This window comes from Arachis stenosperma, chromosome 3 (assembly GCF_014773155.1).
Source record: "Arachis stenosperma cultivar V10309 chromosome 3, arast.V10309.gnm1.PFL2, whole genome shotgun sequence".
In the NCBI taxonomy this organism is placed as follows: domain Eukaryota; kingdom Viridiplantae; phylum Streptophyta; class Magnoliopsida; order Fabales; family Fabaceae; genus Arachis; species Arachis stenosperma.
The window spans coordinates 160271796-160295770 of NC_080379.1; the positions used below are offsets into that span (position 1 = coordinate 160271796).

General features: G+C 32.2%; 2 protein-coding genes across 2 annotated transcripts; both read left to right on the plus strand.

Moving 5' to 3' along the window:
- The first annotated feature begins 16348 nt into the window (after window positions 1–16348).
- On the plus strand, window positions 16349–18686 carry LOC130969630 (L-type lectin-domain containing receptor kinase IX.1-like). The gene is made up of 2 exons (XM_057895451.1): window positions 16349–17669; window positions 17820–18686. Exons 1-2 carry the CDS (start codon window positions 16433–16435, stop codon window positions 18563–18565), a joined length of 1983 nt encoding a protein of 660 aa, XP_057751434.1. The 5' UTR covers window positions 16349–16432; the 3' UTR covers window positions 18566–18686.
- Window positions 18687–22229: 3543 nt separating this feature from the next.
- Window positions 22230–23051, plus strand: LOC130967083 (lectin 11-like). The gene has a single exon (XM_057891903.1). The coding sequence runs from the start codon at window positions 22230–22232 to the stop codon at window positions 23049–23051; it is 822 nt and encodes a 273-aa protein (XP_057747886.1).
- Window positions 23052–23975: the final 924 nt, after the last annotated feature.

Consider the following 23975-nt stretch of genomic DNA (forward strand, 5'->3'; position numbering starts at 1 on the left):
TTACCCTCCAGCATTTTTCACTCCTAACATTTCACTTGTTTCAATTTTTCATAATATTTAAAATAAATTTTAATTTTTTATTCATCATTATTTTTTTTAGTAGTGTTAGGGAGCCAATAACCTAAGCGTACAATGTATACAATTTTTTTATTTATCACTCTTGACCTTTCGGATCTAGAACTCTAATACCATATCCTGAAACCACTCATCCCAAAAGCGTAACCTGATAGGACAATGTAACACTAATAATCATATCTCTAATACTTTTTAAACCTTCATTGTACATATTGTACGCTTAGATCCTATACTTTCTCTTTTTTTTTTTTTTCCAAATTCTCCCAAAACAATCTCCTTAATCCTTATAACCCTCCCAGTCTCCCACACACTCTCTAGATCTCTCCCCTTCACTCTCTTACAACGCGTATTAGCACCACCACTACCACCCTTTCCACGCGCCTCTGTCATGTTTACTTCATCCTCCTCCTCCACTGATATTCCTTTCACCGCATCTTTCCTCTACGCATCATAATTACCATCGCGTTTTTTTTTTTGTTACCGTTTTTCTTTTCCCTCACTTTGTCATCAGCCATAGCTTTGCACCTTTGAGTTCGATGACGATTGTTGGAAGGATAGAATCGAAGAGCGCATAGTCGCATACCCCCTATCCATTGCTCATTTGCTTCGCTCAAAGTCGTTGTCCATGTCACCTCCACATCCATCACGTCTCTTTATGTTTCACCTTCTTATCTCCACTTTCACTTTCATGTTTCTGTTTCTCTTCTAAGCGCTATCTAACATGACTTCTATATGATTGGGTTAGAGTGGTAGCCTGGTAGCAGCAAGATGTGGGATAAGATGGAAATGAAATAGGGTTGCTAGTAGTGTTGGGATTGTTAGTGGTGAGAGAATTAGCATGTTATGACTGAATTTTGAATCGAGGTTAGAGTTGAGTTTAGGATTGAAATTGGGGTTAAGTTAGAATTATTTTAAAAGGGTTAGGTCCAATAACTTAATAATACAAGATTTTTAGATTATTGTTAATTATCACATCAATAATGTTACATTATTTCTATGTCATAGTTTTTTTAAATTGTACATAATATTCTTTTAATTTGGTAAGTGAATAATTAATTTATTATAAATTAAAATTTTATTTAAAAATTTATTATTAGTCAATAAATTATTACATACATAAAACAAAATTTAAATTCTGGTAACTTTTATACATGTGGCTGTAATTAGGGGTGTTCAAATCTAAACCGATTCAAATTAAACCGTTCATCCAATCTAATTTAAACCGAAAACTGATTAAAACCGCATTAATTTGAATTTGATTGGATTTTATTTTTTGCAAATTTTCGAATCGGATTGGATTTCGGATCTACTTTTTATAACCGATCCAATCTAATCCAAACCGCACAATGTGTTATAATATTATTATTTTATTATTATATTTACAATTATACTTATAATATGTTCAATTTTTTATACATTTTTATATTATTCATATATTATTATTATTTAATAAATATTTTATGTTCAAAATATTATTTATTTATTTATTTTAACTAACTTATAATTTTAATTCTATTATTACATTATGGTTGACTTTTTAAGATATTGTTAAGATTTGTTATATCATTGTTGATTATATAAAATTTGATGTTGAGACTTGTTATATATATTTAATTTTTTTAATTTACAAAACCGCAAATCCAATCCAATTTAAATCGCTTAAAATTGGATCGGATTGCATTGGATTTTTTTTAAAAAGTCATCACATCTAAATCGCACCACAAGTAAAATTAGTGTTCAAATCGAATGAGTTTTTGACTCAAAATCGATTCAAACCGTACCGCAAACACCCCTAACTGCAATAGTGCTTGATTTTTGGGGTAATAAAACGGCTTTAGGGTGAAAATTGAAGAGAATTAAGTTAGCCGAATTTGCTGTTACCGGCTGGCTAGTTTGCACTTTGCATGCATGTGGGCCAAACACTTGAGCCATCCCTACTCCCTCAACTCAACATGTGCATTGTACATTGCCCAAGTCAAACCCTTATCTACCCACTTAGCTTGCATTATTATTGGTCATGCATGTCCATCGCAAAATAGATATACAAACCTAAAATCTCAAACATACAGTAGCAATAGGTATTCGATAATGCTAAATAGACAAACTAATATGTAAAATTTATAATAATTAATAAATATTAAATAAAATTTATAAATAAATTTTGATTATTTTTTATTAATTTTTGTTGTTATCAAATATTTTTTATGTTTATTTTTAAATTATTACGTCACTACTTATTCAATTAAGATAGACCATTCAACAGCCGAATTTGGATACACAAACTAAATAAAAGTTATCTAAAATATTAAGAGAATGTTAATTGAGATCAATGTTTATAAATAAAAATAAAAAATAAATTAGTATTGAATAAAATAATATAAAATATTAATTATTTATAATATTTTGATATGAATAAATATAGAAAATTAATTTTAATAATTAGTTAATATTAATTAATTTTTTAATTATAAAATTATCTTTTTTTTACTTTAACTTTTTGGAGAAATTGGGACTTAGAATTAGAATTTAAAATTTATAATCTAAAATTTAAGACTTTAAAATTTAAAATAAAAATTTTAAAAAATTAATTAATATAACTAAAAAATTGACTTTTGTGGTCCTTAATTAAACTATTTTTTAAAAAAAAGAGCTCAACACAATAAGTAGAGTAAGAACAATAAGTAAACAGAAAAGTTAAAAAAAAACCAAAAAAAGCAAAAGAAATAATCGCAAACAAGCTCATCAGCTATTTTTTGCCTTTCTCCTTCTTATAGTGTACTCCTGATTTTTTACTCATAATTTTGTACTCGTAGAAACATCTCCAACCACTCCAAACTTACTAAAATTCTGTCAATCCGACTGCAATATTGACTTCTAAATCATGTAAACTTTCGATCTCTAAACGGAAGTTCACCAGTTGCATATCTTCTTGTATCCAATTCTTAGAATCGTCTAGTCGCTGTTAATCTGACAGCATCCTATCTTTCATCCACTTGTACAATCTCATTGAAGTCTCCCATAGAGATTGACATAACCCTGTAATATAACTCAATTCTTTCCACACAATAAATTTCTCTTCTCTTGTATGAGCCCCACACACCAAAGTAAGCACAATTGAAATTATTTTTAACTAAGACTCCTTCAACACACAATCAACGTATGACAACGACTCATTTTAAACATTATTTCACCCCAAATTAAATTATCCTAAGCACCCTTCGACCCAACATATTCCCATCCCCCATCATCATTCCCCAAATTCTTATTATATCATACTTCGTCACTATCTACCTCTTAGTTTCAAACAATCCTAACATATTCAATTTAATTTTTTTTCTCGAGGTTTTTGACCAAGCTCAATATTCTATCACTGTTTAACCCCTAAGATTTCAAGAACAAAATTATTTTAATAAATTATTACACACTTTTTTTATTTTTGGGTCTATAGCGTCATACTTTTTCTTTCTATTTTGTCAATATTCTTTTTTGAGCAATTTTATCATTCTGTACTTGGAGAATAGCCATGATATCATCTTTTTCATTGTATAAAATTGCACCTAATTTCAACGCAAAGTCTCAAGTTTTCCTATTTTCAAGCATCTAGTCCTTCAAAATACTGTCTCTATTTTCTTTACTTCCTTCATTCTTATCCGAACCACCATCATCAACAACCCTCTTCCTAGCTACTTCTTCATCGTGTTCTAGAAGCTCTCCCTCTCCCTTTGTTAATGTTTTTCTCTTTGTACCGGAACTCATGCTACTATCATTCATAATGTCATCCCTATCATTCGTTCCTTCATCAACATCTTCCACACTATCATCATCAACATACACACCCAACCCACCAATCCCTTCATCCAATGTCGCCATTGGGAGAGCAGCGGCTTATTTCACCACCACCAACTCCTCCTTGATCTCACGACCCAACATAGATGGCGTCAGAGTTGCGCATCTCCCTTGCTACGTTGAGCCTCTTCTGCTGCGTCCAGCCTTCAACTTCCCTCCTTCAACATCGGATCTTTCTCCCTCAGTCACCTTTGCTCCGGTCTCCAACGCAAGTGTCGCAGATGTAGCTTCTTGCACACTTGTCGTAGACCCTTCTCTAGCATGCCCATCTCTCTCGTGAAAATCGTGCTCCATTTTCATCAAGCTTGACTCGGGTTCTAGACCCAATCCAACATCATCGAACCAGTTGATTGAGAAAATCGGGCCCAATGATCCTTCTCTATTTTTTTTGACATCCTTAAATTGTTGGGTCTAGCACCAAACTTACAAAGAACCTTCTTTTTCTTATTCCTTTTGCCTTTCTTTTTCATCCCATTAAAGTTACCTTCATAAACTCATGTAACTGTATTTTCAAAGTCAGCTTCATAATTAATATAACCAAATCCCACACAATCCGCTCTCCCTTTTCATTCCTTCATAAATTGGTTGATATGTTATCATTTACACCTGATTTTGTTTTAAATGATCGTTAATCCACTCATTCAAAATAATTTCAAAAATTACCAATCTGTCATTGTCTTTTTCGTCTTTCTTCAGCTCTCCCATCACCACATCGGCTGCCTAGTAGTTGAAAACCATCGATTTTGTAACCTGTGTACTCTTTAAGCTCGTACTCACACACTCCCTTTCCGCAATTGTTCTTGGTTGTTCACATATATATATATATATATATATATATATATAGTCTTTTTTTCATTAGCTTCTTCGTAACAATTTAATCCAAAAGTATCTTGTCCCACTTCTTTCACTAGCACATTAAATCCGCTGATACCTATTGTGATATGGACCCATTCATTAATCATATCTATGATACAAGTATCAATTTGTCCTCATCCAACACTAAAAGACATACACGATTCTATCACTTTGTCATAACCGACTACTTTCCCCCATTGGCTTCCTAACATACTAAAGGTATCCATTGACCACGCATGTAACGGAACTCTGTAGTATTCTAACCACACTATTCGAGTTTCACATTACTCCGTCTCATCTCATCTCCATATACTATGGAAGAATTGCAAGAGACTATTCATTTTAAACGTATATGCTTTTTCTGCATTCAATACAGAATCAAAAGTCAAAAGAACTTTAGACACTCACAGTTCTCGTCCTTGGACAACTTGAGACATATTTTTTCCAATCATCTCCTTCAACGAACTAAAATCAATTGCCTTCGTCGTACCGCCGACCAGACTTCTTTGTAGCTAGTTCAGATTCTCTTTCATTATCAGTACTTTCACTTTCTTCATCCACCCATTTACATGCGTGTCTGGTTTTTTTTGGTGTCTCGTTAGTTTCTCTACCTATTATTTTTGGTTATCTCCTCTCTGATGCTAAGAATTTGTCTTGTTCCGACTATCACTTTCTTCTTAAACTGTCTTTCGAACTTTTGTTTCAATTGTCCTTCTATACTTCGCTTCTCTCACGTACACAACTTTTTCTTTCAATCTCATACGATTCATTTCTTATATAGCCTTTAGAGTTCTACTTTTCATTGTGTATCGAATAAACGCAAAAACATATATATTACCACTTTTTTATTTTCGTAATAGATAGATAGATCAGATGTCATTAATACGTCCAATCCAATTAAACAGATAGAATAATTCATTTTTTAAAATATTTTTAGAAAAATTATCAATAAAAATAAAAAAACTCATTTTTTAACTATTAATACTCTTCTCGATTCAAATTTGAGAATCTTTTGCATATTCCCTAATTAAACTATTTTCATAAATAAATACGTCGGTGGAATGCAATGCAAGCCTCACATCACATGCAGCAAATGGTGGAACTGTATATGCAGCTCGTGACTGATTGCACCAAAATCATATACATATACCCCATTACCACCTACAAATATTGTTCTCTCTTTAATTTATTTGTGATGTTTAATTCCTTGAAACGTGTAGCTTCCACGGATTTTATTATGCTCATGGTTTGACTTTGAATATAAAATTTACGTTCAATTTTCACACTATTATTCACAATGGTTTTTTTTCTTTAATTTCTTTTTTGGTGTCTTATTGACAATGGTCTTTGCAAGTAGTAAATGAATGCTTTTCGATTCTTTGAATTTTTATTCCATAAATTGCTCTTTTTTTTACCGTTGCTCACTTTCTCCTTTTTTTTGGTCGTAATATGCTCAATCAAATCTCTTACTTAATTCCATTAATTAGTTGGCCAAGATTGTCTTCGAACCTTTTTATTTTTTTATTGGGTTATGAAACACATATTTTAGTTTTGTGTGATATATTGCATTTTGAAATAATACAACAACAACAAAGCTTTGTCTCATTAAGTGGGATCGGCTACATGAAGCAAACGACGTTATTATACTCTATCATGTATCATACTTAAAGAGGGACCGTTTACATGTAGATCTCGTTTGACCACCTCATGAATGGTCTTCTTAGGTCTTCCTCTGTCTTTCGCCCATTGTCCATCTTCCATCTCATCCACCCTCCTGACTGGTTGTTCTATCGGTCTTCTTCTCACATGTCCAAACCACCTGAGACACGATTCAACCATCTTTTCCATAATAGGTGCTACTCCAACTCTCTCCCTTATATCTTCGTTTTTATTTTATCCAATCGCATATGACCACTCATCCATCTCAACATCTTCATCTCTGCCACACTCAGCTTATGTTCGTGCTCCCCTTTGGTCGCCCAACACTCCGTACCATAAAGCATAACCGGTTTTATAGCGGTGCGATAGAATTTACCTTTAAGTTTTAAAGGCATTTTTTTGTTGCATATAAAACCAGATGCACTCCGCCATTTTTACTAACCTGCTTGGATCCTATGATTTACATCCTGTTCAATCTCTCCATTATCCTGTATGATGCACCCAAGATACTTAAAATTTTTAACTTTTCGTAGGATATGTTCTTCAATATTCACCTCTATATTAGGGTTTTCCCTTCTCAAACTGAACTTACATTCCATATATTTCGTCTTGCTACGGCTTATGCGCAAACCATACACTTCTAGATCTTCTCTCCATAAGTCCAACTTCTTGTTTAGGTCTTCCCTTGACTCTCCCATAAGGACGATATCATCGGCAAAAAACATGCACCATGGCACAGGCTCTTGGATGTGCTCTGTGAGTACTTCCAAGACTAATGTGAAAAGGTATGGACTTAAGGATGATCCATGGTGTAATCCTATACCAATAGGAAATTTCTCTGTCGCACCACCTTGAGTCTTCACACTAGTTGTGACCCCATCATACATGTCTTTAATTGCATGAATATATGCGATCCTTACTCTCATCTTTTCTAAAACCTTCCATAAGACCTCCCTTGGCACCCTATCATACGCTTTTTCCAAATCAATAAACACTATATGTAGATCCCTTTTATTACTACGATACCTCTCCATCATCCTTCGTAATAGGTATATCGCTTCAGTAGTAGATCTGCCTGGCATAAATCCAAATTGATTCTCTGTTACTTGTGTCTCTTTTCTCAACCTTCGTTCTATCACCCTTTCCTATAACTTCATGGTATGACTCATGAGCTTGATCCCTCTATAGTTTTTGCAACTTTTTATATCCCCCTTATTCTTGTAGATAGGTACCAATGTATTCTTTCTCCACTCATCAGGCATCTTCTTTGACTTTAAAATCTCATTAAAAAGCTTGGTTAACCAGTTGATGCCTTTTTCTCCAATACCCTTCCAAACCTCAATCGGGATATTATCAGGTCCTACTGATGTCCTGCCATTTTTTATCTGCTTTAGAGTCTCTTTTACTTCGAAGTCTCGAATCTTTCGATATTAGTCAAAATTTTGATCTTCTTCCCTTGTGCATAACCGACCAAGGCTCGAAAGAGTCTTCTGTCCCTCATTAAATAACTCGTAGAAGTAGCTCTTCCACTTTTCATTAATCTTCTCCTCTTGAGCCAACACCTCTCCATCCTTATCCTTTATGCACTTAACCTGATCCAAATCGCTCGTTCTTCTTTCACGGCTCTTTGCGATTCTATATATACCTTTTTCTCATTCTTTCGTACCCAAAGATTGGTAGAGACCCTCATATGATCTTGTTCTTGCTTCACTTATATCCACTTTTGTCTCTTTCTTAGTCGCCTTATATTTTTCCCAATTATCTGCGTTGCGACATAAAGACCATTCATTAAAGCACTCCCTTTTTATCTTTATCTTTTATTGTACATTCGTATTCCACCACCAGGACTCCTTGTCTCTCGGTCCTATTCCTTTAGATTCACCAAAGCTTTCTTTTGCTGTTCTTCTAATAACTACTGCCATCTCCCTCCACATCTCTTTCGCGCTTCCATTCCCATTCCACTTTGCCTCTTCTCCTACCTGTCTTAGGAAGCATCTTTGTTTCTCACCTTTCATCCGCCACCACCTCGTTCCTGGGTTCTTCATATGATGTCTTTTCCTCAACTTTTACTCAATGCGAAAATTCATGACGAGCACCCTATGTTGTGCTGTCAAACTCTCTTCCGGGATAATTTTACAATTAATGCAAAATTTTCGGTCGATTCTCCTCAACAAGAAGAAGTCAATTTGAGAGCTTGTCATGCCACTCTTATAGGTTATAAGATGTTCGTCTCTCTTTTTAAAACATGTATTTGTGATGAAAAGATCAAAGGTCGAGGAAAAGTCCAAAATAGTTTTACCCTCAGTATTGATCACTCCGAAACCATGGCCTCCGTAAATACTCCCATACCAAGTCACTTATCTCCCAACATGGTCATTTAAATCTCCTCCTAAGAAAATCTTATCTCCCGAAAGTATGTCTTGAACCAAACTCTATAAATCCTCCCAAAACTTTATCTTGTGTTGTTTGCCTGAACCCACTTGCAGTGCATAAGCGCTAATCACATGGAAATCACCTCCTTCCACCACAAGTTTGATAGAGATAATCCGATCTCCCACCCTCTTGACATCCACTACGTCCTTTTTCCACTGCTTATCCACAATAATTCCAACCACATTCCTATTTTTCACCTTTCCTGTATACCAAAGTTTGAAACCAGAAGTATCCAACTCCGATCCCTAGCCTTCGCACCAACCCATTTTATTTCTTATAGGCACATAATGTTAATCTTCCTCCTTGTCATGGTGTCCACCCCTCCATGGACTTTTCTGTTAGAGTGCCTATGTTTCATGTCCCAAATCTCAACCTTCTGTCGCTCCGACCTTTACCTTTTACTTTGTGAACTAGCTTATTTACTCTCGTCCGTTCACGAAAACGCGAGAACCTTTACTCATTTAACACTACATCTGAGCACTGATGCAGCGGCTCTTGCTCATTTGACACCGTACTCGAGGCATACAGCGCATTGTTTTTGGGCAACGACCTAACTTTAGCGCAATAATGTCTTTGATTCATGTCATGGGATTCGACTGTAAAGCGATTTTTTTCTCTCTTTGTCCGATTTTGTTAATATGCAAGAAATATTTTTGTTTTGTTTAATGAGTTTAATTTTATTGCACTATTTTATACAATAATTATACATTTACAGCTGTTTTTTTTAGATGATTATTCATACGGTCAATGTAAAATATAATTATTTTGACTGATATAGCGTTATATAATTGGATGCACGTGTAAAACTATTTTAATTAATATCTTGCACTTTTTTTGAATTTGATCAACATTTATTTGATGAATGTGAATTTTTTTTATTTCTTTATTGGGTAGTTATATAGATGGTCAGCATCTATGACTCTGTTTTAGTAAACTCACTTAAATAAAATGCATGGATATGAAAATAGAAATAAAACCAAATTTTCTTATAAAAATATTTGTTAGAAAATAAAAAACAATCTAGAACATTTTAAAATTATTCTATTTTGTATTTGTTAATTACTGTTCATCTTATTTTTATATTTTTAATTATCATTAAAATAATTATTATTGTAAATATGTGTAATTACGAATATACATACACAAAATTATAAATATTAAATAAAATAAAATAATTTTAAATTATTGTTTCTCTAATATTATTGTTTTAATAATAATAATAATAATAATAATAATAATAATAATAATAATAATAATAATAATAATACCAAGAACTTGGATCCGGTATAATTTATTTTGCTATACTTTCTCTTTCTTTTGTTGATAATGTAAGAAGTTATTAACACTATTTCTTTGCTTGAACAAGACAATACACGTAAAATATAATGCTAGGGAACCAAAAGGGTATTAGCCAAAAATCAGCTAAATACCTTTGGGTGAATCTAAAATTTTTACGAGTTAATATATATGGATGTTTCTTCTGTTAAATATTGGAATGTTTCTTTTTCATACTAAATGGATGTTCTTTTATATATATTTTCGAATTTTTTTGTATTGCAAACGTGAATGTCTCTATTTCTTTAAGAATTTCATATTTTTTTAATTTTATAGATATTTAATTATTTTTGTTAAAATATAATTAGATGTTTCTTTTGTTAAATATTATGATTTTTTTTTTCATACTAAATGAATGTTTTTTTTTTTATATTTCTGTAATTGTTCAATTTTAGCTAAGATCAAGTGTGTATTTTACAGTCTCTTTAATCATCAAAACGACACCTAAATATCCACCAAACTATAGGAGAACGAAATGCACATTCCCCCTATTCATCATCAAAAAGATCTGAGGAATATCAACACTCTTCATGAACCACAAGAAATCCGACACGTTGAATTTCCCGCTCAGCGCCTCCGCTTCTCCTCCCCTTTCAGAACAACTCTTCTGCCTCATCGTCATCATCGATATCACATTGTTGGTCAGCATCATGAGTTCTGCCCCAATATCCACGGCCTCACCGGCCAACCCTTTCGCTAAGGAACCTCTTCCTCTCTTGCTGCCTCACGTGGAGGAGCTGGTGGAGCATTTTGCCGCCCAAGAGCTCCGACATGCACACCTTCTTCATGAACTTCCAATAGGATCCGTACGGGGCGAACACGAAGTCCTTGAATTCATAGGATAGGCTCTCCGCAGCTACTGTTTGTGTGTTGGGGGGTCGGAGAAGGAGGTTTCGTGGATTTTGAGGAACTCTCTGGCAACTTCAGCGGTGGAAGCCATGACGCAAAGCAGAGAGGGTTGAGAGAGAGAGGGGGTCTGTGTGATTGTTGGAGGTAGGTAGGTTAATGTGAGAGAAGAGAGGAAGATTTTTATAGATTTTAATTAGGTTTACCTAATCAATTTTAAATTTTTTAAATTTTGAATTTAAAAAATTTAAAATTAATTAATTATTAATATAAATTAATGTGGTTTTGTTTAATTTTTTACTGGTAAGCTTTTGGTTCTATATATTTTTCTAAAAGAAAAAAAAAACACAATGAACCAACTTTTAGTTGTTTAGGGTTTAAAATTTATAATTTTAATTATGAATTAAAAAATTATGATTTATGATATAAAATTTTAAATAAATAAAATAAATTTAAAATAATTAATTAGTATTATTGATTAAAAAATTCGCTCCCTACTGTCTCTAGCATTACTCATAAAAGAAATAGAGATATTTATTCTCTGTTTAATGAATAATGAAGTGGTAGATTGCCGTGAATAACTCATCATTATTGGCTGTACCAATTTTTTTTTTTTTCCGCGATCCTAGATGTCTTCACATGTAAATTATCAATAATTGACTACTCAATCATAACCAAAATATACATAAGTACATAACACATGGGCAAGTGAGACTGGCAGGACCCTTGTCCCTCATTTATTTTAGTGTGGTCCATACATACATATAAGATGAATATGGTCCTAAATACTTGAGTTTGTTATTAATTATAAGCTTAATTTTAACCACAAAAGTGTCAAGTGACAAACTATTGTTTTTAATTAACGAGACAAAATATCCGAATATGGCAAACAATTAATACATGTTCAATCTTCAATGTTCAGATTATGAAAAAGAAAAAAAGCTTCATAAAATAGTTATTTAGTTCTAATTAACACATATGTATACAGTATAGTATTAAGAGGCCTGCTACACATACAAACCTTTTTAATTTACAAGCTATACAAGTTGCTTCAAATCCAAGAAAAAAACACGCGCCCCTTCAACAACACGTTCACTCTTCGTCTTCTTCCTCAGTCAAAATGAAAACCATTAAAAAAAAATACGCGTCTCTTCCACAACACGTTCACTCTTCCCCTTCTTCCTCAATTAAAGTGCAAACCATCAAAATTCAAGGGACATTCGAAACAAATTACTACGATTCTGCAGAAATGTTCCAACTCCTCGCGAAAAGTAGAAGAAATCAAGAAGAAAAGGTACAAATCTCTATAAAAAATCACCAGAAAAAAGGAAGAAACATTATTCAAGGTACTATTCTAGATTGTCTCTGCCATGTGTCTCATCCTTAACCAGCAAAACATTAAAAAATTTCAAGAAAAAATATATTGTCTATCCCCGTTTTGGGTATATTTCTTAAATCCTTTGGGTGTATTTCTGTAATCCTTTGGGTGTATTTCTGTAACCGTTTGGGTGTATTTCTGTAATCCTTCCTGTAACCGTTTGGGTGTATTTCTGTAACCGTTTGGATGTATTTCCGTAATCGTTTAGGTGTATTTATGTAATCATTTGGGTGTATTTCTGAAATTCCATTATCTTCAAAACGATTTCAAAGCTTGATTTTAGAAACTAAGAAAATCGAAAAAAACAAAGCAAAGAGAGAACGCACGAAAGAGATCCAACAAATTTGGCAAGAAACACGAAAAAAGAAACGAAATCTTTTGAAAAATGGAAGTTATATATTTGTGCGTTAATTGATTTGAATTGATTTAAAATTCTGTTAAAAAGTCACGTAATATAAGCAAAACGTAAATGGGTGGATTTCATTCAGACTTGTAAATGCAAAACACTTATATGTAGAGATTAATCCTAATACTAAAATCTAGATATAAATGGTAATAAATTAATCCTCAGTCCAATTCAATAAGAAACTAAAAAAAAAAGAGAAGATGGAACAAAAAAAATCATACATATAAACCCACCTTAAAAACAAAGATTGAATAATTTCAACAAAAAACATAAGAGAAAGCTAAAATGGAAAAGGATGTCATAGCATCAAAGAGAGGTTCGTACTTAGGGTGCATGTTGTCACCGCCATGTTTTCCAGTGCACGATGAATTTCAGTACTCAAGAATCCACCATAAAAGCTGCAAAACAACCAGCAACAAGATTAGAGGAAGAAGGTGGAGGAGAATCCTTAGGAGGTTCATGAAGGAGAGCAAGAAGACAAGCATGTGCATTAGTGGATGTGGATCCAATAATAACAATAATAACAACAATAAAGCTCTGTCGTTTCAGTATGATCCTATCAGCTACGCTCAGAATTTTGATGAGGAGGCTAGAAGGCTTTCCCATGTCTTCCAAGATATTAGAGGTGGGATTATCTTCAATTCCTTGTGATACTGTAATTAAACGCTTGTTTAATTAATTTTGACTATCTAAGAAGGACAAATTGTATTCCCTTTTCCTTCTTATCAAGTACCAAAGGATCTGAGGGGATATATGTACAAATCTATATATCTTAAAGGTTGTAAATTAAATTATATTTCTATAAATTAAGAATTTCAACGGTTTTATAAACTGGATCTACACCATTGTTATCATGATCCAGATTTTTTTTCTTTCTTTTTTGTTATTTATTTGAACTTGTAAATCGCTTCAAACATATCATTTATGTTTTTATGTTATAATATGCTCCCTACTTTTTGAGAGATTCAATTATTTGATAAATGATCTATAAATATATTTGTAATTGTTTATTAAGCAAGCTTGAGATAACGTTATGAAGTGTATTTAATTTGTTCGTTGAGCTTGAAGTATCCTACGGTTATTTTGCTGCAATTAGTACTAATTGGAGCTTGAAGTTAACTGTTATTGGTGACTGGTGAGCTAATTCTTGACAAATCCAACCGAACATTTTTTCTTCTTCTTCTGTCTTTTTTTTTTCTTTGAAAAAAAATGAAAAATGAAATAATTTATCTACAGATAGTACATGCTTTTTTTTTTAATCAAATGAATTGGACAATCTTCGATCTTCAATCTTAAATATTATAACATCACAATTTACTCACAGTATACATTCATTCATATAACAGTAAAGAGTTCATATTCAATATTTAACGTATTCACCAAAGTTTAAATCCAAATATAACATATTAAGAGGCATATAATTTATCTCTAAGAGTTATGCCTCAACTGCTTAGTACAGGTTTATACTCCTATTGTATTTAAGTGTTTTCAATATTGAAATAATCTATAGCCCATTTTTATAATATATAGCCCAAGTTACCAAATAGGAAAGAAGATGGGTTAGAGGAAAAAAATATACCTTCTCTGCCCAAAAATAAATTGGATAAATGCTAAGACAAAGTTAGACTCAAAACCTTATGTCCAAATAAAAAAGTTAATCTCAAAACCTGAATCTTGTGGTCGAGGCCTTTTGTACAATGATAATTAATTTGTCCAGTACGTGAATAACCAGATCATCCAAAATCAAAATCTAACTGAGATCGTACACCCAAAAAAAAAAAAAAAATCCTAACTGAGAAATAGTAAATAGAAACTTTTAAAATATGATGCGTATGAGTGTATAAGACTATAATGTGACTGAATTTGTGAAATTATAGTGCCTAAAGTTAGAAGTTGTCTAACACATTTGAAAAAAAAATTATTAATGTATTTAAAAAAAAGTGTATTAGTGAATTATATGCTTTGAATTTTTTTTTATTTTATCTAAATACTAACAATAAATTATCTTTTCAGAATTCAGAATAATAAAGACACTTTTCAATATTTTTAACGAGTGTGAATATTAGATGGAAAAGTATAGGTAACTAATGACATTCTTGAACAATGTGTGAACAATGTGAATTAATATGGTTAAAAGAGTAAATTTAATGAGTAGCATTAAATTAGGATGTAATGTACTTGTATTTAATTGATGGTTGTTCATGTTGTTTAAGATAATCATTGTTCTCCTATCACTTCCCTTCTTATATTTAGGGTATACTGTAAAAAAAAAATTATCTTTATATAAAATGCAGGCCTAGCAGCAAGTCGGCAACTCTACCTGATGGTGTTTATTGATATAAGTAATAATTTATAACCTTGATTAGAAAGTGACCTAAAATTTATAGCGACTATGTTATTCAAATGAGTTATCAGTATAAAATATATATTGGAATATAAATACATATTAAAAATAAATTAAACCACATATATTTATACACAAATACATTAATAACTGATTTTAGTTGGTGTATGAAATATGAATAATATTTTTGGATTTCTAAGTCACATTATGACTTTTTCATGATGTTACTCCTAGCAGTCTGTTTCTCAACAATTTCCTTGCATCTTCAAATGTTAACTGTTGCAGACCAAGTAAAAATTAAACTACAGCTTTAAAGTTGACTGTATATAAAATATATACTGCCAGCTAAAAAAATCATCTTGATATACATCTTTTTTATGTTATCAGGGTATCTGTGATAATATTATATAAGTTGTCCTTGTGAAAAATAATATTAATTCCCTTTCATTGCTCTCAATTAGTATTAGTATATAAATATGTTTTATAATTTGAATTTTTTTTAACTATAGGAATCAAAATTTTATTTCTAAAAATCTGACTAGACTGAATGATTAAAATTTTATCAAAAAGATAAACTATTGCAAATGCAATTTATTCCTTTATTTATTTATTTAATTTCGAGAATTTTAATGCAGCTCATAGTCAATCTCTGCCGGATCTTCTTATTTTCTTCGAAGTTAGTTCCTTTATATATATTTCCAGGCACAAACGTTGACAAAACTATAATTGACTTATTCCATTAGTTGTTGTTTCTTTATGTTTTGTTGTGATTTTAGTTTTATCTCCAAGTTCTTTAAGACATCATTAAAAATATGAAAATGCTATTTGTACACTAAAATTAGTCACTAAAATCAACCATTAATGTATCTATGTATAAATACATGTGTGGTTTAATTCATTTTCAATGTATATTTGTATTCTAACATGTATTTTATACTGGTGATTAACTTTAGTAGCTGATTGTGGTGTACACTTAGCATAATTCTTAAAAATATTATCTCATTGTGCAGTGCACGGTTCATGTTGTAACCCTTCACTTAAAGCTAAATTTTAAAGTGTGTCCAAAGAATCCTAATTTACTACATTAGTATAATGTAACCTCGTCAAATCTATCGCATGTATCATCTATGATTCTATTGTCTTTTTTTTTTTTTGTTATAAGATTGTTTAATTTATCTGTAAAGACTCAGCATTGTCTTGTTCGTATGTCCAAACTCAACCTTTCTGATCTCCTTGAAACTCAGGGAACTAATGCATGGCTTCCACTTTCCACCATCATCATCCACATACCCTTATTCCACTAATCATCTTATACTCCATTTTCTTCTCTTTTTATCCTGCTTACTCAATTCAATTCCAAATCCCTTCTTTCAATCCTGGTGATGCCAACATACTCTACCTAGGAGCTGCAGCAACAAGGGATGGTTCTGCTGATTTCAATGTGAATGACTTATACACTTGCCAAGTTGGATGGACCATTTACTCCAAGAAGGTGTTACTTTGGGACTCAAGAACTGGTAAACTCACTGATTTCACAACTCACTATACATTCATCATTGACACAGGAAATAAAACCACCTATGGCCATGGTCTTGCATTCTTCCTTGCCCCTGTTGATTTTGAAATCCCACCCAATTCCTCTGGTGGATTTCTTGGATTATTCAACACCACAACAAAGGATTCAGCACAGAATCAAATTGTCCTGGTTGAGTTTGACTCTTACCCAAACTCTGAATGGGGTGAAACTGTGCAGCATGTTGGGATCAACAACAATTCAATTGTTTCGACAAAGTGGACCCCTTGGAATACTAGTTTACACAGTGGAGACACTGCTGATGTTTGGATTAGTTACAACTCCACAACTAAGAACTTGAGTGTATCTTGGAAGTACCAAAACTCATATGATCCTGAAGAACACACTAGTCTCCCTCTTGCAATTGATTTGACAAGGGTCTTACCTGAGTGGGTTACAATTGGATTTTCTGCTGCAACAGGTTCCTTTGGAGAGATTCACACTCTTCTGTCATGGGAGTTCAACTCAACTTTGGACAGAGCTGAAGGAAACAATTCAAAGAAGACAAGGTTAGTAGTGATTCTAACTGTTTCTTGTAGTGTTCTAGCAGTGGGAGCAATTGCAGCATTTGGAGTACTTTGGAATAGGAGGAAGAAGAAAAGCAAGAAAGATCAATTAGAGGCTATGAATTTAACCTCAATGAATGATGACCTTGAAAGAGGAGCAGGACCAAGAAGGTTCTCGTACAAAGAACTTGCTTTGGTTACCAACAACTTCTCCAAAGACAGGTTGTTGGGTAAAGGAGGGTTTGGATCTGTCTACAGAGGTTACTTTGCAAATCAAGACTTATCAGTTGCTGTGAAGAAGATATCAAGAGGGTCTAGACAAGGGAAGAAAGAGTATGTAACTGAGGTCAAAGTCATTAGCCAACTCAGGCACAGGAACCTTGTGCAACTCTTGGGTTGGTGCCATGACAAAGGTGAGTTCTTGCATACAACTTGACTCTCAATGAAAGAAAGTAGCAAATGTTAACATCAAGATTCAGAAATCCAATTTAAAAACTAAAACTCTAAACTTAAAACATCCTCTTAATTATGAGAATTGTTAAACTAGCTTCTAATAACTTCAGGGGAGTTCTTGCTTGTTTACGAGTTCATGCCGAATGGAAGCCTTGACTCTCACCTATTTGGTAGCAAAAAGTCACCAATACCATGGAATGTGAGGCACAAGATAGGACTTGGATTAGCATCTGCAGTGCTATATCTTCATGAAGAATGGGAGAGGTGTGTGGTGCATAGGGACATCAAATCAAGCAATGTCATGTTGGATTCCACCTTCAATGTGAAGCTAGGTGACTTTGGACTAGCCAAGCTCATGGACCATGAACTTGGTCCCCAAACAACAGGGATAGCTGGAACATTAGGGTACCTAGCACCAGAATATGTGAGCACAGGAAGGGCAAGTAAAGAATCCGATGTGTACAGCTTTGGTGTGGTGGCATTGGAGATAGCCACAGGGAAGAAAGCCCTTGATGTGATGGAAGATTGTGATGGTGAAAAGGGGTTGGTTGAGTGGGTTTGGGACCATTATGGAAGAGGAGAACTGGTTGTGGCAGTTGATGAGAGGTTGGGGAAAGATTTTGATGAAAGGGAAGCAGAGTGCTTGATGATTGTGGGGCTATGGTGTGCTCACCCTGATGCAACTATGAGACCGTCAATAAGACAAGCAGTTCATGTGCTTAATTTTGAAGCTGCCATGCCAATCAACCTTCCAACAAAGAGGCCTGTTGCAACATACCATGATCCTACTACTACACCAACACCAACACCATCAGTGCAAGATTCTATAACCACAAGCCTTCACACTGGTCGTTGATCATATCATTCCTGGTGCAGTTTCTTTTGTCTACACTTGTTCATCATGTAACTAATGTCTTCACTTGTTCATCATGTAACTAATGTCTTCACTTGTTAAACAATGAACAATAATATTTACAATTTGCAAACATAGACTATAATATATTTTTTTTTTCTATTTACAAAGAACACTACACATTGTTTATTAAAAAGAATAAGCTTGTAAGTTGTAATATAATTGATGTGGATGTTCTAGTTGGCTTTATCTATCTATCTCCGATTCATAGAAAATATCTACGTTTTTATTGTTCCATGCATGTGAGACAAGCTAATACCTTGGTTAAATTGATGTCTGATCCAAAGAAGTAGCAGGACTAGAGTTTTGCTTACTCAATACGTGCTCTATAATTTTTCCGACATTGGTCTGTAGAGAAGTGTCAGGAACAGTAATTTTTGTGATTTATAGTCATTAAATAACTATTAATAATGATTTTAATGATATGAGATTGGTGTAAGATTTCATCCAATAACTTATTTTTCTTTGGTGGTTACATGCTGATCCCTAAATTTTTTCTTTGTGTAATTTATTCTTATTTTTTTGTTCACAAGCTTTTAATTTTGTCGTAGTAAATAAAACATAACAATTCCAAAATTCGAGGTTTTAGCTGTAATTAACAAGGGCGCACCTCCCTAATTTTGGCGCAACTGGATGTATTTATAGATTTTGTCTTGCAATGTACAACAAAAAAATGGAAGATGTTAGCCACGTCGCTCCACACTAATTCCTTGTAGGATAAATTTTTGAAACTAAACCAAGTTGGGTTGGTCTAGTGGTTAGCTCACTAGTCCGCTTAAACAAGTGTCGGAAGTTTGAATTTCGTCTTGTGCATGCAGCAACTCATTGACCAGCAGCAAACCCTTAAATAGAGCTCAGACATAAATTAGTGTCACATATAGACGCAGACACAAATATATAAATTAAATGTTAATTTTATTTTTTATATTTTATGTATTGTATTTTATGTATGAAAAAATATAAGGAGTTAATGGAATATTTATACAATATGTACAATAAAAATTTAAAAAATATTAGAGATATAACCATTAGTATTACTCTTTTATATATTGATAATTTTAAAAATAATTTAAAAAAAGTTAAATTTATATGTCTTGAAAAAACACTCAATACATATATTTCGTGTATATATCTATATACCACTAAATTCATTTAAATTTATATATCAACAAACAAACAATCTAATAATTAGTGTCCATATTTCAACAAACAAACACATCATAGGAGACTAAATTATAAAGCACGGGCATTTCGCTAAGTTGACGTATTCGCATATCGGATACATTTCAGACACGACACTCACTAACACTTATCTGACACGCGTGTCTGTTATGTACAATCGTGTCTTAATAAAAAATAAAAAAATTTCCGGACACGCCTAGACACACCTAAATACCATCACGTGTCAGCGTGTCCAGTCTTATTCTTAACATATATTCTTAAAATAAATTTAAATATACTATATATTATTATTTATTAAAACAAAAAAATTTTAAATACTTGATATAATTAAAATAAGACATTAAAAATAATTAAAAATTTTAATTTATATTTTAATATCAATAAAATATCAAAATATCATTACGATTTATCTAAAAAATACATTATATTTTATATGTATGCGTATCCCTGTGTCATGTAAGATTTTAAAATTTGCGGGTCGACGTGTTCCGTATCGTATCGTGTCCTGTGTCCGTATCAGTGTCCGTACATCATAGATAAAAAATAAAAATAATTATCCTTTTTATCCACTAATCCAATATTTTAACTAAATTGATTATACGTTGGATATTAATAACTATAATCCCAAAACTACATTTAGAAACTGTCTAAAACAAAAATACGGAAACGAATGCATGTTCTCCCTTGAGTTGTGTCTCACATTATTATTTGAGTAAATATTCAATCCGGTCTCTGTCCATATTAAATTAGGACAACGCGATCTTTCACCAAAAAAGTAATTTATGCCAGTCCCTGTCTATGTATAAAATAACTCATCGCGTCCCCTCCCATATATTCCCGTTCATGGACAGGGATCGGCTTGGGTTACTTTTTTGGTGAAGGATGGCATTGTCCTAATTTAAAATGGACAGAAACCAGATTGTGTGTTTACTAAAAAAATATTAAAATTAGTAGTGTCAAAAAATATTACAAATTTTTTATTTTTTATTAAGATATAATTAGTTAAAAATATGACACTTATATATGTTGAATATATTTTAACACTTCTCGATATTCATCCGATACAGTAAATCAGTAAAAGTGTTGCACGTCATAATTAATATAACATGGAAAAAATATGTATTAAAATATTGAATCATTTGTTATATTGACACATTGTGTAATAAATACAAATAATACAACATAAATGTTAAAGATATAAAAGATAAGAGAAGATTGACGAAAAAGAATGACACAAAATTAAAAAAATTGATAATAGACAATAAAATTAGTAAATATTACCTTGGTCATAAGATGTTTCACATTGGCTATGTAAAAAGATTTTAGTAAAAAGAATTGGTAAAATATCTATTATACCCTTAGTAATGAACTAGTTATATTCGAAATTTCTTATTAACTTTTTTATTTTTCCACTGCCACAAAACAAAGTTAGGTTCTATACTTTCCAAAGAAAACAAAATCTGATATAAGAGAATAATAAATTTGTCAATAATAAAAAAATTAATTTTTTCATAACAAAAAAAGTTTTTTTTTTATGAATATTAAACTTATTTTTATATGGTGATTAATTTTTTGTGTTAAGGTAATATAATTGTATAAAATAAGTTCTATATCTACATTATTAAAATCTTTTAACTTTTTGAATTTATTGGAAAATTAATATATTTAGGTGAATTTTTTTTAATATATTAATTTTAATAAATTGAATAAGAATTAATTTAAAAATGAAAGAATATCATGACTTAATTTTTTTCTATAAAAAAGAATTTGGATATTTTTGTTGAAAATTGGTCTTTTATTGAAAAAAATTTGGATATTGCTGTAGGTGGAATAGGTCAAATATATAAGGTGGATCATAAGTCATAACTAAAACACAAAATACGTGTTGAACACTATATGTGCGCCATGCTTGGACGAATCTTTGACGACGCTGTAGTAACATCCCTTGCGAATCCAATTGTCAAATATCAATATTAGACAAAATATCACTTTTATTTATATACTTGCTAAAAATAATTTCTAAAATATCAACTGTAGTCAAGTAGTCTTTATATAATTTTTTTATAATATTAAATTTGTAATTTTTTTGACACTACTAATTTTAATATTTTTTTAGTAAACACCCAATTCAGTTTTTGTCCATTTTAAATTAGGACAACGCGATTCCTTACAAAAAAAGTAACCCAAGCCGGTTCCTATCCATGGACGGAAATACATGGGAAGGGGCGCGATAAGTTATTTTATGCATAGACAGAGACCGGCATGGGTTACTTTTTTTTTGGTGAAGGATCGCGTTGTCCTAATTTGATATGGATAGGGACCGGATTGGGTGTTTACTCTTATTATTTCAAATTAATAAGTAGGCCAGCAACCCTATATATATACCTACTCTCAACATGCACCATTATCATTGAACCAAAAAGACATGGCTGTAAGTCCCATCTCGGCCGTTTCGTTCATCTTAATCCTCTCCTTTGTCATCAATGTGAAATCATCATCATCACCATTTGACGTGTCTTTCAACTTCCCCCGTTTTACCCCAGATGATTTCATAGGTTTCGCCAACGATGCCACTATAAAACACGGTGCCATCAAACTCACAAAGAAGAACAAAACTGGATTCCCTCTCCAACACAGTGTTGGCCAAGCAGCATTCCTCCAACCTATCCGCATTTACAACAAAGCCAACGGTAAAGTCGCAAACTTCACCACAGAGTTCACCTTTCTGGTCAACAGAAATAGCGCAACAAACTACGGCGATGGTCTCGCCTTCTTCCTCATGCCACCGGATTTCAAACTCCCAGATAGAAAAGATTCCAGTGGTGGATTCCTAGGAATCTTCACTCATGAAAACACCCTAATAAATAATGATGACAATGGTCATAATAAGATCGTGCTTGTTGAGTTTGACAGCTTCAACAACGAGTGGGACCCGATTGAAGCGTACGAGATATCTCATATGGGAATCGATGTTGGGTCCATTAAGTCGGTGGCTACTGCGCCATGGTTAATTGAATTTGAGCCTGATGGAACCAAGGTGACCGCACGCATAAGCTATGATTCTAGGGCTAAGCGATTGAGCGTGAACGTGTTTTTTCATGATAAGGTTGCGGATTCGAGTTTGGTGTATGATATTGACTTGACTAAGGTTTTGCCAGAAGCGGTTTTTGTTGGATTCACTGCTGCCACTGGTGACTTGGTTGAGACACATGACATACTTTCTTGGTCCTTCAATTCTAAATTCTAGCTATAGGGACATGCATGCATGGAAATTGAAAGACACAACAATATATTGTTGATTGCATGCTTTAATTTGCTTTCTCTCATACACCATCATTCAATAGCTATATAAGGGCTTGATGGTTCTTATCTTATATCAGTGTCATGTATAACAAAATAATCATCATATCCTTTGAAGGATAAGAATAAAGCGAGTTGCTGCACACATCTGTATGAAGTATGAACTGTAAGCTGTACTCATTAATAATGGAAAAATAATCATGCTTAAAAAAATGATATATATCCATACTATTTTTTTATTAATTTTTTTTAATATACAAAGACAAAAATTTTATCTACTACTTCATATTTTAATTTTCACTTGCTTTGATTAATAAAGAACTTACGCATATATGTATTTTTAAAATGTTTAATAATTAATATTTAATATGCAAGTTTTATATAAAAAAATAAAAAATATTTTTTTCAACTTATAATTATTTAGGTGCCTATAAACTAATAATGAAAAATTAGTTATTATATTTAATGATAAATACTTAATTGATCAAAAAAAATATAAAATCTGAAATATATACTTGCAAATAATTAATATCATGTATAATTAACAACTCTCTAATAAAAGGGAAAATATGAGGAACCAATGAAAAATACTTATCTAATGATATTTTCACATAAAAATGACATGGTTAACTTTTAAATAATTTATTAAATATATTTAATTAAATATATAAAGCTATCTAACGATCGATAATGCTATATATCTTTATATGTAAAGATGTCAACCTTATGAGAGTATCTACCACGCACAGATAAAACCAGCTAAACAAAAAAATGTTATTAAAATCAAAAGTATTTAATTTGAGCCTTGGAAAAAGGAAATAAAAAAGCACAAGTTTTAGTAGCTAGTCTCAATATACGGGATAACATTTTT

What these genes read in the sequence shown, in the direction of transcription:
- LOC130969630 (XM_057895451.1), top strand. Translation starts at nt 16,433, where the DNA reads ATGGCTTCCACTTTCCACCATCATCATCCACATACCCTTATTCCACTA. An exon ending in GGGTTGGTGCCATGACAAAG is followed by an intron (nt 17,670 to 17,819) that starts GTGAGTTCTTGC and finishes TAATAACTTCAG; the next exon opens with GGGAGTTCTTGCTTGTTTAC.
- LOC130967083 (XM_057891903.1), top strand. Translation starts at nt 22,230, where the DNA reads ATGGCTGTAAGTCCCATCTCGGCCGTTTCGTTCATCTTAATCCTCTCC.